Source organism: Scophthalmus maximus, chromosome 10, assembly GCF_022379125.1.
Source record: "Scophthalmus maximus strain ysfricsl-2021 chromosome 10, ASM2237912v1, whole genome shotgun sequence".
NCBI classification, from domain to species: Eukaryota; Metazoa; Chordata; class Actinopteri; order Pleuronectiformes; family Scophthalmidae; genus Scophthalmus; species Scophthalmus maximus.
The window spans coordinates 7,066,055-7,083,529 of record NC_061524.1 but is presented as its reverse complement, the minus strand read 5'-3'; the positions used below and the strand labels follow the sequence as shown (position 1 = coordinate 7,083,529).

General features: G+C 42.2%; 1 protein-coding gene across 15 annotated transcripts in view; it reads left to right on the top strand.

The window, feature by feature from the left end:
* The window catches only part of smap1 (small ArfGAP 1), a 69,631-nt gene that overhangs the window by 41,907 nt on the left and 10,249 nt on the right, over window positions 1-17,475 (top strand). For 11 of the 15 annotated variants that reach the window (XM_047334733.1, XM_047334736.1, XM_047334734.1 and 8 more), the window contains 2 exons: window positions 2,046-2,109; window positions 9,250-9,371. In XM_047334733.1, the coding sequence (XP_047190689.1) occupies window positions 2,046-2,109; window positions 9,250-9,371 (186 nt within the window). The remainder of the gene's footprint in view (window positions 1-2,045; window positions 2,110-9,249; window positions 9,372-17,475) is intronic. The other 4 variants (XM_047334735.1, XM_047334732.1, XM_047334740.1 and 1 more) reach the window with 1 other exon arrangement.

Below are 17,475 nucleotides of genomic sequence, written 5' to 3'. Positions count from 1 at the left end.
TACGAGGGAGACCTAGAACTGTTTTTTTTTTTCAACAGTAAAACGCAACTCGTCAGTCTGCGCTTTCAGACAGATTTTGCCAGCATGTCAATCCAAATCCTTCTGAACATATTTAAGCTTGTTTTGCATAGTAGCAATTATGGTTTTCTTAATTCTTTATTCTGTGTCTCACAGCAGCTGCGTGGGCTGTAGCCTTGTAATCTCAATTATGTAACACTGCACATGGTCGGAAATCAAATGGACAAGCATATCAATTTTTTTTCTTGTCACTCTCTCCCTGCCAATAGTCGTAATGGAGATGTTAGCTTTTCTGAGGACAACGTTGGGGTGTGGTTTGACCAGTCACAGCTTTTTTTCCCAAATTATTGTGTCTCGGGTGGGTACAGACCTTATTATACAAATTGGCTGTTGGCCATAAAAGAACAGATACACATATCTCTTTCAATAAGTTTCTTATTGTTGTGTACACTGCACTAAAACACATGACAACAGAAATTAGTCCAAGTTCATCAAGTTCTTGGACTAAACAAGGAAGACCATTATTGATTATTATTTTAGACCATCAGGGAAGACTCCAGCAGTTGCACTGAGTTGAGGCATCATTTTGCTATGAAATTCTTTTTTCTTGTCACAAAAAAAACCCCATATCAAGACTGGTATGTTAGAAAAAAATGAAAAAGAAAAACATAACAAGTCCCCTTTAATTTCTGCTCCCGTACAACTGCACTACAACTGAATGTACAGCAAACACCAACCTTTTGCTGTTGAACACAAACCACTTCTCCCCCACTGCGACTCACACTGTTCAAGCTTTGCTGCAGTCTCCACACACATCCATTCAGAGCCAATGCATTGTTGATTAGGTGTGGACACGGTAATTGTTTTCATTGCTTTGGATTGGAACGACATTGAATCTAATGTGGCCCATCGATCTTTTGTTGGGGGGGAAATTGGGTTTGTTACCAGCATTGTTGATCTCTCATGGACCATGTGCTAACCTTTTATACTCTCTCCCTCACCACACTTTTCTCTCAAATATCTATCTATTCCCGTCCTCCCCTCTTCATTCTCCTGCCTCAGTCTTGTACCCTTTGACTTCTTATCTCTCCCCGTTTCTCTTCCTATCTTTTTTTTTTTTGAATATGTCTTTTAAAAAAATGGTAACAAATACTTTAACGTTTGGTTCACTTGCACCTTCATTAATAAGATACAAAGATGCAGGCAGATACACTATTTTCAATATAAATAAACAAGTGATTGACTTGTGAACGTAGCAGCTAAAACAGAGCCAGTTAATTCAGTTGGTGGAGAACCAAACAGAGCAAAAAGGTCTTCCAAATCCATAGGGTGGTAGGAACATTACTGAAAATGCTAATTTGACTCTTTGCTTCCTGGTTGTGTGCATTCACCATGATAAATTATTAAGGTGATACTGTATCGGAGTGTCTTACAGATCTTTGCAGACGTCTGCCGACCCTAGGTGGCTAAGAATATCCCTTGGTACTTGCTTTAACATCAACTTGTACATCAATCAGTGGAAATGTGTAGAGCCATCAGCAAGAATGTGCTTCATTTAGAGCAGAATATATAAAGACAAATCAGGGATCCATGGCCACCAAAACAATACTGATTGCTAGTGGTCAAAAACTTTAAAAGATTTTAGTGACCAGGAGAGCAAAAAAAGATTAGATTTTTAAGGTATTGTGACTCAAATCATCAACTTGTTGGTTGGGGAAATATAGGACAAAAAGTCATAATGATCAATGCAATCTGCAATTCAAATGAGTTTATCTTCTGCTGTTTTGCGAAGGCAGAGACCTTCATTATATGGCCAGTGGGTCTACTGTAATATTCTTCTGCTAAAGGTCAATGTTGAATTGTAATTTCCACATTGTAATTGACTGGCCTAATCCTTACACACAATCGCAAGTGTCTGTGATGATGTGAAGTTAGGAACACAAAAGCCAGCCAGGACAAATTAAACATTTACGATTACATACTAAATAATTTCTGTTCCCCTTTCTCTTTGTCTTTGTGCGTCTCAGCAGTCAGAGTGCAGAGCCAGTCCCAAGAAGAGCACAGAGCCAGCTGTGGACCTGCTTGGCCTGGGTAAGTCATGACGGCCCTTTTACCAATATGATAACCCCTCGGGCTATACAATAACTTCTCAACCTGTATTCAAATGAATGCCTAATGTGTCAGATACAGTGGCAAGAATTGCCTGGTTTGTAATTGACCATAAAACATTTACAGTGCTAATGGAAAATAGGAAGTAAACCTTTGATAAGTGCTCGAAACTTGTTTGGCAGCAGAAACTTCAAACAAGCTTCTAGTATCTGTGGATCAGACGACCAGGAAGAATTTCATCCCGTTCTCCCCACAGAGCGGCTTCAGCTCAGACATGTTCTCAGGATTTCTGCTGTGACTCACTCTAAGGTCATCCATCTCCCTTGGGTTAAAGTCTGGGCTGCGAGGAGACCACTCCTGAATGTGGATTTCTTTTTTTTTGTTTGAAGTCATTCTGTAGTAGATTTACTTTGATGTGTGCCGTCATTGTCCTGCTCAATCATCCGACATCGACTGAACTTCAGCTGACGGACAGCTACCCGGACGTTATCCTGTGAGATACCTCGTTAAAGTTGGGAATTTTGTTTTCCGCTCGATGATGGCGAGCTGTCCTTCCCCAGAGGCTGCCAATCACGAAGCTCCCTCCACTATACTTCACCTTTGCTTGGTAGACTCGTGAACATAGATGTTAACCAGCTCCAATGAGTCCTTAAAGCCTTTAGCTGTTACTCTGGACTTCTTCTATAGTGCATGAACATTCAGCATTTAGGGTTTGGAGACATCTTATCTTCACGCCCGCCTCTAGTGAGAGTATAGAGAGTTTGTCTTACAGTTTATGCAAATGATCGATTCCTCAGTCTTCTGAGATCTCTTTTTTTATGAGGCACAAAACACCTCCAGTCTTCTTTCATCGACTAAACTCCTGACTCCAATTACTTATTTGTTGATGTCATTAGCCGAAAGGTTTTAAACCCTTTTCGTACCTACACTGTCAAGGTTTGATTGATTTGTTCAATGTGCACTAAAACAATACAATGATTTGTGTGTTATTAGTTAAAAATAGATTGTGTTTGTTCAAAATTGTAAGTTGGCTGAAGATCTGACTACATTTTTGGATAAATTTAGAGAATCCATTTAAAGGTTCCATCGAATCTGTTATCGAGTTACGCCAGATGTAATAACAATTCTAGATTGATATTTGAGATAACTGCAGGTTAAGTAATGTCTAACATTATCAGGGGAAAAGTTTAATGCTGTTAAGGCTTTATTTCAGTCATGTACGGAGATATTATATTTTAATGGCTTATTATATCATTTTTCAGTTAACACATCATTAGGGGCTTCAGACCACATAAATTCAAGCTGACTGCAGTTAGGTATATCCACCCAACAGTCATGTGCTTCAATATGTAATTTTGATTGAATGTTTAATCAAAATAGTTTGAATGGATGATTAAAACTTATCAGGTTGGACTTTCTTTACATGATCAACCTGACAATCAGATACTGAGAGTTCCACATTCAGCAAAGGTCACAAGCTGGATTCAAACCAGTGACGTTTGGAGTACATGGCATGAGTCTAGGCCCACTAACCGCCACCAACATTGTGCTCCGTGCTTGTTGACCTTAGTACCACAGCAGAGAAATGCAGGACGGAACCCCTTAGCCAACCCCTGGCACCATAAATTTGTAATATTGCAATCACCCTATGTTTCCCCAGTTCACAGCTGTATTGTATTAGACAACTGAAAGAGCCGAAGAAAGAACTGCTGGATGTAGGGTTGATCAAAAATTCCTGACCGCAGCATGGAAGGAGTGAGAGTAGATGCCGTGCTATAAATAACCAATGCTACACACCTTGCAGCCATGTCGAGTGGATGAGATTTCACACATAATCAATAAGTCAAATACGTGGCAGTCTGCCTTCAGCACTCAAACGTCCCCCCTGCTCCTCCATCTCTCCTCCATGACTCTGGTTACTTTACTGTACATCTGTCAAAGAGCCACTTTCCTCCCTGCGCTTCTGTTTGATTCACTTTTTCAACAAAAAAAAATATTAAATTAAATGTATTAAATTTCTTACATGTAAAGGAATCTTCTCTTTGACAACGGCCTCATAAAAAACATATTTTACTTATTTGTTTCAGGTTTAGTTGGCTGGTTTTGGTGTCCCGCGATGATAAATACTGTCTCAGAGATGTTTCTCCCTTCCAAAAATAGATGTGTTCAGGAGCAATTTCAAAAACTTTTATTAATGGAAAGATGTTTGTGGCACGCCCCTCTCATTTCTAGCTCAGACCTCTTCTATAGATGTGATGAATTGACTTCCGGCATGTTGTCGTCCATGTTCACAGTGAGTCTTGAGGAGCAGCGTAACATTTCTCAACAAGAAGTCGGGGATGGAATGCTTCTGGCTTCTTAACTCCAGAGAGAAAAGAAAGTGTAATGTGTAGGACGCAGGGTCCTCCAAAACAGTGATCATCAAAAATGTATCCCCATACTAAGTAGGCTAAAAAACTCTGTTTTGACCCTCTGTCCAAACCAACTGTTTGATTTTTAGATTACAAGAGCTTTCTGAAAGCAATCGTCTGAGCAGATCTTGGAACAAATACTGCAGTACATTTTTTCGTGTTGGGAAAACACAACATTTTGTGAATATAAACCTTGTCTGGTCTGTTGGCATTTAAATAATGAAGCAGGGACGTCACAATCTAGTGTTTTGGCCCCTTCTGTTATTCATATTTCATTAAATGACATTCCCATGAGAAAATGGTAGGTGATGGAAGAAAGTCAGAAGATTGTGTGTAGCCTGATAGTAAAAATTATTGTATACATATACAGCTGCTGTCAGTGGAATAGTGTGAAACATGTTGCAGAGATTTGTAACGCAAAGACTGCATACTTATCTGTCTCGGTATAATTCCAAAAAACAAAATATGGACCAACTTGTAAAAATGTTGCTTTTGGTACTGTAAAAATAAAACATCCACGGGGTGCCATTTAGGCTTTCTTTTAGTTCATTTTGTCAGACACTTTAATGATCAGAAAATATTGCTTGCACCAATTCCTCAGCACAAAGTGAGGGATTTACTGTCACTGCCTAGTTAGCAGAAAGCCTTTATGAGCCACAGTTAAAATCACTGTGGTAAATTCATTCTGTTTTCTCACAAGGGGAACAAAAAGAAAGAAAAAAGTTTCAGTAAGAAGATAAATTGTGAGTCTGGCTGCATGAGAACGCTGTGTGGGTGATGACAGAGAGCAGGAGGAGACCGAATGAAGGTTTTAACCAGCTGAGGGTCAGAGTAGACTGAGATGCAGCACAGCACAGTAACCAGTCTGTTTCTCTGCCCACTGCAGAGTTTGGTCGTGTCCTGACTGAAATAGGCGGCGGACCAAAGCTCCTTGCGCTGAGGTCCGGACATATTCCTCAACTTTTCCTGCCTGTAAAATGTCAGGAAAATATCTGAGTGAGCCCATGGGAGAATACACAATTATCTTCATGTCCTGCCTCCTGCATGCTCCACCCAGACGCCACAGAATGGTCCGAAAATGTTGCTGATGGTGTGAACGCCTCTTACTCCGACAGTCTCCTGCTGCGAACATCATAGGTTCAAGAAAAAAACTCAATTCATGTCTGAAAACACCTTAAAGAAAAGGTGGGCTGTGACCCATGAGGCAAAATCCTCTACTACTCACAGGGTTGATGGTTCTGATCTGCAGTTCCTTCTGTCCAAATGTCGAAGTTTTCTCTGGAAAGACAGTGAGCCCCAAACTGCTCCTGACAGTTTGCATGGTAGCTCGCTGCCATTGTGTGAGTGCGAATGAGCGACGGAGACCGAAAGTCAAAGTGTAAGCGCTTTGGATGAAGGCATCACATAATTGCAGCCATTTAACATTCATGAAAAGAGCAAAGAAAAAAACATTACACACATTACAACTCTTTTCTTTGGGCTCGACTGGGACTCGAACCAGAAACCTGTTGCTTAGGGCATGTATGTTCATGCTGTGCGCACATTAACCATTCGACTCAGGTCGCCCCCAATGTTTTCGACATATAAATGGCTTTTAAGAAATCAACAAGCTTAGAGTGGAGAAACAAAGCTGTATTAACCTTAATGGAGGAAAAATGTCCCCCTGCTTGGCCCCTGTTGTTCCCGTCGGCCACCCACCACCAAAGACCGTCAGTGCATTGTCTACGTGTCCCGTCGCTGCCAAATTGTTCCCATCCAGTGCACATGGCAGACTCTGTAGACGGTGGAGTCATTATAAGCACAAAGACCCAGAAACTATAGTTCCCCTGGTGCTGGAATAAAGCTAGCTGAGCAGAGTGTCATTTGCTTTCATGGTAATGTGATGAAATACATCATGTAGGAAATATGCATCATTTGAGCTCAAGTAAACGCAGTGAAGCACCCCTGGGCTCTGGGGCCACGGGGCAGTAGCTCACTTTGCCCTGTTAGTGTTTCAACTTGTGCCATTATCCATTATTCAGCTTTGTGTTAATGAACTTAAAAGCAAATAATGTTATGCAACTTTACAAGTTGTTGAAATGGTAGTCTGGCAAATTCATAAATAATGTTTTGAGTCATTTTAGTGTCAATTTCCCTCACCTCCCTCTTGTGTAATGACTCTTTCTCCCAGTAACTAATGACCGTGGTCACCTCCTGGGCTCATTTTCCCTTTTTCTGGACTCCCAGGATGACTAGCAGGGAAGTGGGGCGAGCCTCATTTCTTGCCCTGGTTGTGTTTTCGGTGGGAAAATGGGTTAAATTTAACATATATATCTTTTAGTTTATGGCCGTAGCAAAACAACTGAAGTTTATAATTGACAGGATGGAGAAAAAAAATCACGTGAAACAGCAGTTTGACCATTGGGACGACAGAATCATAGAACATCTTCTCATGTATTTGTGTCAAATATTGCCCTGGATATCAGTCCAGGGCTTAATCAAGGGAGATGTGGTGGCCAAGCCCTTAACGTGAGGACCCCCCGCTACAGAATGAGGTCACTGTATTCATTGAAAACACTGGGAAGCCCTATACATACATACAGTACTGTATATATGTATCAGTGCTTGTGTGTGAGAGTGTACACTCAGGCGAAAGGGGTTCAGGCTGATTATTAACCCGCCCCCCAGGCTGAACTATTGGTCTGTTACCATGGTGAAGTCGAGAGTGCTCTCAAAAAGGGTCTCCATCCCATAGTAAGGGATGGTGGGCACTTTGCCCGCCATGGCAGGGAAGATGATGAGAATGATGGGCCCTTTTTCCCCCCTTGGCTCATTACCGTGGAAATGGCTGAAAGAGTTTTGTGTAACTGCGGAGCTGGGGTGGTGGGATTGATGCACATGAAATCCTGTCTTTCCCTTTTCCATTTCAGTATGTAAACCTGTCATGTCTCTACAGTCCTGTAATCGTGGTAGGCTTTTTTATTAAAGCACTTTTCTTTCTTTTTTTACAGCAATTTACAAAAAAAGCCAAATTCATAAAAGCTAAGTTCATATAGCACATGAAGGCATCACAGGATGGATAGGGGGTAAAAAATTAAAATCATAGTTTGAATAAGGATGGAGGACCTCACAGTCAAAGTAATTATTTTGAAAACGAGTTTTAATAAGTGGTTTAAAAGGATGTCGAGCGGTCTTTTCTGGCCCTCTCACAGTAAATGGTTTTCCTTGTTCCCCGCTGTCTTGCTAAAGGAGCTCAGTCTTGTTCACACTTTAAAAGGGATAAATTATGGATGTTTCATCACTGTGGTTATATAAATGACCTCAGCTGCTCACTTGCTCTCTTTCTCTCACACACACACACACACACACACACACACACAGTTCACTCACTGTTTCCTTTCACACACTTCCTCTCCACCCCCTGTCTGCCTCTCCATCGCTCTCTCTCTCTTTCTCTCAGATGAGCGAACATTGTGTACCGGAGGTTTCTGTCTCCAGCAGCATGGGAACAGGTCGCTGTTCGGACAGCACGGACTCTCCGTGATATTACTGTTAATTAAACAACATAAAGATAATGAAGATCAGTTCCGCTAATGTCAGTTTCCTCTGAAACCAGATAAGAAATAACTTGAGGCTTAAAATTTGACTTTGGCTGCAATAGATTTCTTATCATTGTCCACCATCATATCTCTTACTCCACGAGTATTTTACAGGCCCACTTTAGGTAATCTGTAATTTTCACAAATCAATTTGTGTACAAATGTGTCTCTCTAGCCCTGTTATTTGTGGACATATCTGGGAAAATTTGTGTTTTTCCATATTTTTGTTGACCTTAACACTGACCGATCAGCCCCAAAAGTTAATCATCTGGAGATACCCAGCCAAGTTATATTCTTGCCAAGTTTGGTGAAAGTCCATCAATGCGTTGATGAGTTATTTTGTACACTCACACACACGGGTGAAAACACACCCTGCACGCCGTCTTAGCTTGAAGCAAATATGGTGGTGGTGCTCAGTCGAAACCGTTTCATATCATTCCAAAGGTCACTGTTTACTAGTCTAATCTCACAGTGCAGCACAAATGTGAAGCATGATATTTAGTTGAATTTAATTAGAATTTAAATTGTCATTACTTTTGGATTGAAACAAGGCTTTATACAGTATGTAATACATGCATATTGGTCAATCATAAGCCTTGCATCGTTTTTAATCAACCAAATACAAGTGATTTAAATGTGTTTACATATTGGTTGTAAAAACAGTGTCACTGCAAGGTCCACGTAGTAGCACAGTTTTCATTAGCTGATGGATTTTGCCCAGTTGTCATTGAAAAGAAGATAAAAGAAATTTCCATATTTTCATACTACTTAAAGGACCTCTTGTCCTTGTTATCTTAAAAGCTGATTTTCAAAGTTCATTATTGACCCTTAAAAAAGCAGTTAAAGAAAAGAATCGCATCAAAGGGTCCATTTAGAAACTGCTCATAAACTTTTAGTTATTTTTACATCATCTTCATCAGGAGGTTAAATATTGATTTGACTTAGAAATACAGTCTTTACAAATGTAACTTTCTCTCAGTGCAGAAAGAAATATGAATAATGAATACTTCCACCTTTACCACTCGAATGCTTTCTGTTATACTGTTATACATTATTGTAAGGCACACATACACATACACATAAATAAAACAATATTTGTTATTTGTTTGTAAAATTAATATATTTTCTCTCAGATGCTCCGGGGGGTGGTGGAAAGAGCTCCGGCGGTGCTGCACCAATCAGCGATGAGCTGGACATCTTTGGACCAATGGTCTCCAACCCTCTCCCCTCAGCCAACAACACACAGCCGGCTCAGGTAACACACACACACACACACACACGCACACGCACAGAGGCTTTCATCATGTGCTTATCACCGCAGGCAGGCTGTAGCATAGGGAGTCCGTGGAGACTCCTATGATGCAAATACACAAAGACACACATATTCACAAACATGCCATCGTTCTCAGACACACAGTCTCTGAGAATCACATCCAAGTAAACTGTCATGGACTCTTCCTTTATTGAAATAATTCAACCGTTGTCCTGCAAAGGGGGGAATGGGTCTGTCTGAGAGGGAACAATGGTGAACTGCAACAATGAAGAGAGCAGCTGGGAATGAAAGGGAGGAATAAACAATGCCAAGAAGATTGAAGCCAATCGGTTTGGAGAAACAGAAATGTTTGACTAAACTATAATGAAAGATCCACTCTTAAGAAAAGACTGCAAGAGGAGTCATTACACCCTTCGTTAGTGAGAAACTTTTGTTGCAGGGATGATAAGGTTAACATGTTCAGTGTATTTTTTTGTGCCGACTCTTTATCCAGCGGATACATGTTGGACGCTCAGTAAAACACACACACACACACACACAGGCCACAGTGGCAGGGACTGAGTGCCTCGAGCAATTTGTGCTCAGGTGCACAGAATTGTCGGCCACAAGTGTTTTGACCTACAACACGATGATAACCTGTTAGGTTACACAGGGACACAACGGGCGACACATCAACACGCACCACAGGCAAGTAACGGAGGCTGCTTTCAGACATCCACTGAAGTATGGACATTTTCTCGAAATTTCCCCCCAGGGGCTTCATGTGAGAACACAAATGTCCGTAAATGTTGCCCCAAAGCCCATGTGAGAATAGAGCAGGAAAATCTCTGGAAGATTCACAGCGAGCGAGCTGGCGTGTTAATGACTTTAAACAAAAACGCTACCTTCAGCAGTGGAATTATCATCATGTCCTGCCTCCTGCATGCTCCACCCAGACACCACAGAATGTTCCAGTAATGCTCCTGTATGTGTGAATGCGTCTGAGAGACATTGTGTCCATGAGTGCCTGCTCCTACTGGATGTTTGTCTGAGGAAGAAGGACTGTCTAACTAACTATCAATGAAAACTGAAGAAGACATTTTTTGGGGGGAATATGATATGGATATGGAATAGAGTATGAATACTATATTTTCCTGATACTCATTTCTTCTTCTTTCTTTTCTCACTCGTTCCATGACTAGTCTCAAGGGAACGAGTGCGTCTGGTTGAATTAAACATTTTCACCGAGCAACGTTGTCAAGGTCCCTCAAGCGTGGCCTTTGACCTCCAGCTCAGCTGGAAATGAGGACATGCATATTCATGCGGACCCAAATTTCTTTTATTTTTTATGTTTTATACATATCCTCACTCTGAGGATGGAGTAAATCCTTTGAGTCAAAGAATCAATATTCATACAGGAAAAACAAAACAAACCGGTGATATGATGTGCACGTCATATACTGTAAGACTGTAAGAACACGGTAAATATCCACATTGATCCACGCGTGGGCTTGACTTTTTTTTTTTCTTTCACTCTCTGACCTATTCCTAGGTTTCAAATTCTATATCTCACTCGTTACTCACACACACACACACACACACACACACACACACACACACAGGCTTCTCTGCCTCCTGGGACCCGACCAGGCAGTGGCTTGGGGGACACCCAGGCATGAAGAACAATTATGGGCTGCTGTAACTGCAAGCTAACCTTTCTACCGCTACCAGGCTCCCTCTTCTCCCACTTACCGTCTAATCTCCCCTCCATGATCAGGTCCTCTGTCACTCCATCTACTGAAGCTTTCTATCACGCTGTGGCATTTTCTTCTCTATAATTTGGTCAACGCATTTACATCAAATCCATTCAATTTTTGTAGGGTTATACGGAGTGTTAATAGTAGTTATGGCAGTTATCCATTTCTCAACTTCTAAATAGTCTTTGTGGGAACCTCAGTTATTTTAGAAAACTGCCACGAATCATCTTGCTGATTAATAATGGAGAGGTGCCTGAAAGGCCAGACACATCCATTTATTACATTTAGTGCAATATTACATTGTCGTTCAAGACTTAAGCATTGGAATCTTTTCCATCTCTGGAAAAGTTGCACAAAGAAATACACAAGTACATATATATATATATAGTATGACCTTGTGACCTCTCCTATGGTACCACCATCAGGCCAAACTTCCAGTTGTGTCATGAGTTTACTTTACCAACCTTCCTTTGATCAGACGCAAAATGTGCTGTGCAGATTCTTGCTGCCAAGAGGAAACGACACAAATCTACCTGTCGCACCACCGTTCCATAGCACCAGCCTTTTTCCATTTTCATTAACTTTCCTCTCCTACACTCAAAAGCAGTAAACACAAGGACAACACATCCGCCTACTCTTACACACACACATGTATATATATATATATACACAGTGGGCTGAATTTGGGATTCAGCGGGCGGATATTGCTTTAGAGCAGTGATTAGCTGGATGCATCAAGAAAGAGGAAGCCCACAGCCTGCTGATTCAAGCAGCTATTGCTCTGCATCGGGGAGCGCTTGCCTATCTGCAAATACGTCAATTATAAAAATGTGATTACAGCCTTGTAAGAGGGGGAGGATTTGTGTTATCCCCAGCTTTAACCCTCTCTCTCTCTCACACACACACACACACACACACGCTCATGTTCTTTCTTCTGTGTCTCATTCACCCCACCCTGAGTGAGGTAGTTTGCAGATAAGGTTTACGAAGAAAACTCTAAAGAATGAAAAAAACTAAAAAAAAACAAGCACTAAAACGCAATCAAAATGGTAGGGAGGTGAAGGATGGAACGAGGGAGCGGGAGGAAATGTTTGAGGGCAGTTGAGGTGAAAAGCCGGTTGGAAGAGGAATAAACAAATAAAAGGAGGCCTGGGAAAAAAAAAGATATGAAGCGTGAAGTCCCACCAGCCCTAAGAGAATGAGAGGTACTGACTCGAATCACCACACACAATCCTGTTTCTGAGTTGTTGTTTTTTCTTCCTAAAGCTGCCGGATTCACACGTTTGTGAGCATTTGTCTGTCACAAAAACACATCTGGTATATTTATCAAGTAGATGCACCTCAGCGGACTCGCACTTCCTGTGTCATTTGTCATTTGAGTGTCTGCAAGGTGGGTTTCTCTCTCCTCACTGCGCATTGTACAAATCGTGTGAATTATAGGAGGAGACGTATAAACCGAGGCGGATTATGTATTTTTTTCTGGATTTTACTCGGGTCACGCTGTCTGCAACTGTCAGTTTCGTGGGGGAGATTCCCACGCCTATGGACAAAAAAAAGAGGTGTACAAATGGGATTCACACGAGCCACAAGACCCTGGTGATCGAACCATCGCTCATGGCTCGGATATAACCGAAGACTGTGTCACTACATAACTGAAATTGCGTTACCTCACAATGCATGTTGTGTTCCCTCTGATCCACAGAGCTTTGTATGATACAGTATTGTGTAGTTAGTAGACCACTGCTGGTTGTTGCCACGGCACAAACGGGTGCACTCCTCAGCTGTGTCCGGCTCAGGTGCTCATCTGTGTCATTGCAGCTGGATCATAGATTTACCCACTAATGCGGCAGTAGTCCGAGTAAAAACCTTCCACACGTCCTGCGGCCTGGCAGAGCTGCGCTGTCAGCGCTTTTGACTTTTTGAAAAGAGGATTGAGCGGTGAATGCGTCATAAGTAGCGTCACATCATCTCTCCTCGCTGTAGTTGTGTATCTGCAGAGCATTTCCTGGACTGGATCAACACACTGTGAATCAGTGCAAATGTCGGGTTTATACACAAAAGTAGTTCAGACCCCAAAAAATCCCCATCGTCTCCCTTTAGGGGCTCCGCAAAAAAAAAAAGAGTTTAAGAAATAAAAATTAAGCAATTAGTCTGTTGGTAATTTACATAATATCTGATTACTATGACACACATGCCTAGTGCATTGCGAGTTGTAGTTTGTGCTCATTAAATAAATTAGATTCTCTGTCTTTCTCCGTAATGTATTAATGAAGAGGCAGCACCAGGTTCAGGAACTTAGTGAATCACACAGATTGCTCGGTGAAAACTTTTAGGACTTTTAGGATAAAATACTCCCCTTTTAAGGATAAATGCATCATAACACTTTCCATTTTCCCTTAATTATTTTCGAGGAGTGTTGATGAAGCCGTTAGGAACCAAAATTGTTCTCCTGAGTGCTCGAAAACTCTCCCTGCCCGCCAAAATTGCAACCAATTTGAAAGTCTCTTTAAGTGGACAGTGCAGTGAAGGCTGGAGAGATTTTCATTTTCATCAGAAGCACGACAGGTAGACGTGAAGATCGACTACTGGCGACGAATCACAATCAGAAGATGATTGTCAAACCATTTAGGAGTCTGATCCGACAGCATGTCCAAACAAAAAAAAGGAGATGAAGACAAAATCCCTTTTGAAGGTGGGACACACACAAGAGGTTAATGCAACAGTGCATAAAAACGGACAGTACAGTCAACCATTGTGGTGGAAACACTGTGAGTGTGGGCTCCACTCCACTAAGTTGGAGTCTCAAAACCACAAAATCTTATATCATGAATACATCATTATATTTTTACAGTATCAGTGATGGCGTTGTGCGCCTTAAAACTTAAACAATGAGCTCAAAGTTGGGACCACATCAGGTGTTTTTTCTTCCCAACACTGGCTCCCTGTTAGATGTCGTGTTGATTTTAAAACTTTATTGCACACTTTTAGGGACTTCAATGGTCTTGCACCCAAATACATTTTAGATTTATTGACCTGGTTTGTTCCCAATCGACCGCTAAGGTCTGCGCATGGAGCAGATGTTAGTGACTCCCAGGTCTCCCCTCACAGCAAAGGGAATTTGTGGCCCCTTTGAACTTATTATTATTATTATTAATATACTTAGATAATATGGTAATGCTGAGCTGCAGAGTTGGGTGATAGTTCTTTGTGGGTTTATTTTTTCACGTGTCTAAGCTGAACAAATCAGGCATGGTGAAGGATGAGGCATCCTAACTGTCATAGCTTTCAGTCATTCAGTCAACAAACCTCAGTGCCAATCAGATCTACTTTCCTTGAAATTTGCATGTTACATGGAGAGAGAAAAAAGAACATCAGAGACCAACATCTAGCCGGTGTTCCCATGCTGAACACGGCCTTTGTTGTGGTGACATGGACGCACATGTTAAAGTTAAAGAAGCTTTTGTGCGAGTGCGTTGTGTTTGGTTTCGGGAAAGGGGAACTAGAAATGACTTCCGGGAGTGAGATGAGAGGGTATAAGGGGAGGGGGTCGGGAGAAAGGAGTGAAGGGGTGGAGGTACAGTGAAGAATAGAAGAGATTGCTGAAGAAGGGATGAATGCAGTGTGTGCAGGGAGGCAGAGAGGGATGAGGTAATGAACCGTTGACCAGAAATTGATTTTTTTCCTTCTTTCATTTCATTTTTCTTCTGTTTCTTCTTATTGTCATATTTCTCTCTGACACGCTGTTACTGGAATTCTAACTTCCAGGTTTTGCTTTTGTTTTCAGTAAACACAATCTCTCACACACACACACACACACACACACACACACACACACACACACACACACACACACACACACACACACACACACACACACACACAGCCCAGCCCAGCCCAGCGTGGTTTTAAAGCCACAGATGGTCTATCAGAGGGGAGTGTATAGGTATTTCGAGCAGTGATGGAAAACCGTGGGGAGACATAGTCGTGTGTGTGTGTGTGTGTGGCTGTAGGGGTCTATCGATAGCGACAGTAAGGCTGTCACAGTGGAAATTCAGAGCTCTGGCTGCAGCACCAACACCGGGTGAAAAGAATGGGGCCTTGTTGTAGAGGCTTTCTATTACGCTATTTGCTGCTAGGAGCCCAGGAACACTTCACACACAATGTGGATGCTGGGGTGTGTGTGTGTGTGTGTGTGTGTGTGTGTGTGTGTGTGTGTGTGTGTGTGTGTGTGTGTGTGTGTGTGTGTGTGTGTGTGTGTGTGTGTGTGTGTGTGTGTGTGTGTGTGTGTGTGTGTGTGTGTGTGTGTGTGTGTGTGTGTGTGTGTGTGTGTGTGTGTGTGTGTGTGTGTGTGTGTGTGTTTAATTGAGTTAATGCTAGTTTGAATGAGAAAGTGAAAGGAACGGACGACGCACATACTGAGCTCAAGTTTCTCCTCCTTCACGGGTGAGGTCAGACGGATGCATTCTACATTGTGTACCACCTGTTTTAGCTTTGGCAAGAAAATCTCCTAAATTGCTCCACTATTGTTTGAGTGCAAACTGAGACTAATAGTTGCTTTAGTGTCTTGCAATCTCACAAGGAGGAAGGAGTGAAAGGCAGCTGGGAAAGCTACTGCATTAATACCAAAAGAAACCTTCATTTGAAGAACCATCTGCATCAGTCTCGGTTGCGTAACAGTTTTTTCACAGAGTTTACGTACGATAAGTCTTATTAAAACAGAGCAAATGAGCAAAAAGTCAATCCCTTGTTCATATCAAAATTCAAATGATGTGCAAACATAATTAAACCAACTCTGAGCAGTTTCCATCTTGCTCCTCATGTTGCTGCGTCCTGCCTAAATCATCCAGGATGGTGTTGTCATCACACAGTTCAGAGCCGACACGTCCCGTCTGAATCGCACCGTCCGCTCTACGAACGCGTCTTTAAGAGCGAAGCTGAACGTCTGACGGTTACTGCGGATTTCAGGTCTGTGCATTTTTCACCTTCGCGAATGAGCTTAGCAGCAAAGTGGCTGCTTGATTGAGTCATGTGGTACGTGGTAGCTGTCTGTCCTCAGACGGATCAGGCGAGGACAGTTCTCACCTTCCGTTCACTCGGCCGTGCATCGCGCTAATGTGCTGCAGTTATTAATAGGAAGCTCCGCCCCTGGCCTCCGTCAACACCTGACTCAACTTCACTGGAACAATTACAGAGAAAAGGGACCGTGTGTGTGTGTGTGTGTGTGTGTGTGTGTGTGTGTGTGTGTGTGTGTGTGTGTGTGTGTGTGTGTGTGTGTGTGTGTGTGTGTGTGTGTGTGTGTGTGTGTGTGTGTGTGTGTGTGTGTGTGTGTGTGTGTGTGTGTGTGTGTGTGTGTGTGTGTGTGTGTGTGTGTTGGCATGAGTAGCCATCCAGCTTCTAGCTCCTCAACTATGTCTTATTGCTTCATCCACCCTTCCTCCTTTCCTCTCAACTTCTCCTTTTTCCTTGTTCTATTTTGTCCCCTCATTCTCTCTCTCTCCTTTCTGTGTCTGCGTTCAACTATCCTCTCTCTTTCTTACTTCTTCTGTCCTTCCTTTCCTCCTCTTCCCTTTGTAGCCTCGTCCCCTTTTTGTCCCTGTTTTTTTTTTCTCCTTACCTTTCCTTCTCTTGCTTTCCATGCCCCTCCTGCGCTTCTCCATCATTCCTCTCCTTTTTTCCTCCTCCCTTCCTCTGTTTCTCCGTGCTCTGTTATCACACTGTCTCTCCTTATATTATTCATGAAATCCACCTGACTGTCGCCTCCCCCTTCTCTATCCTCGCCGCACACGCAACACACACACACACACAACACACACACACACACACTTACACACTTTTATAGAGCTCTTAAGCAGGTGTTGCCTTTTGTCAGCTCCATCCATTTGGTGTAATGGATGTGAGTGAAAGGTTTCAAAATATGAAAAGGTGGTCGTGTGTGTGCGTGTGTGTGCGCGCGCGCGCAGCAGCCTAATTAATGCCATCTATCTCACTTACAGTGACAATTCCTTACCTCTGTTGTCTTCTCCGTTCTTTTCTCCCCCTTTCGTTTCCTTTATTCCTCTCTTGCTCTTCTCCCTTTTATTTTTATCCTGTCTCTTCCCCCCTTCTTCGCTCCTCGTTCCCTGTCTTGTCTTGTCTTTGTTCTCCCCGATTTATACACCGTGTGAGAGTAAATATATTCTCAGTCTGTCTGTACATTTTTCTTACTTCTATAGACTCGAGATCCGAGGAGAAACATAGAAAAACTGTCAAATTTGGCGACTGACACTTGTGAAACTTTAGATGAGAAGTGCAAGAGAAAGACCAAGAGGGAAACCTTAAACAACATGAAGTCCTTTAGGGATAAGGGTACT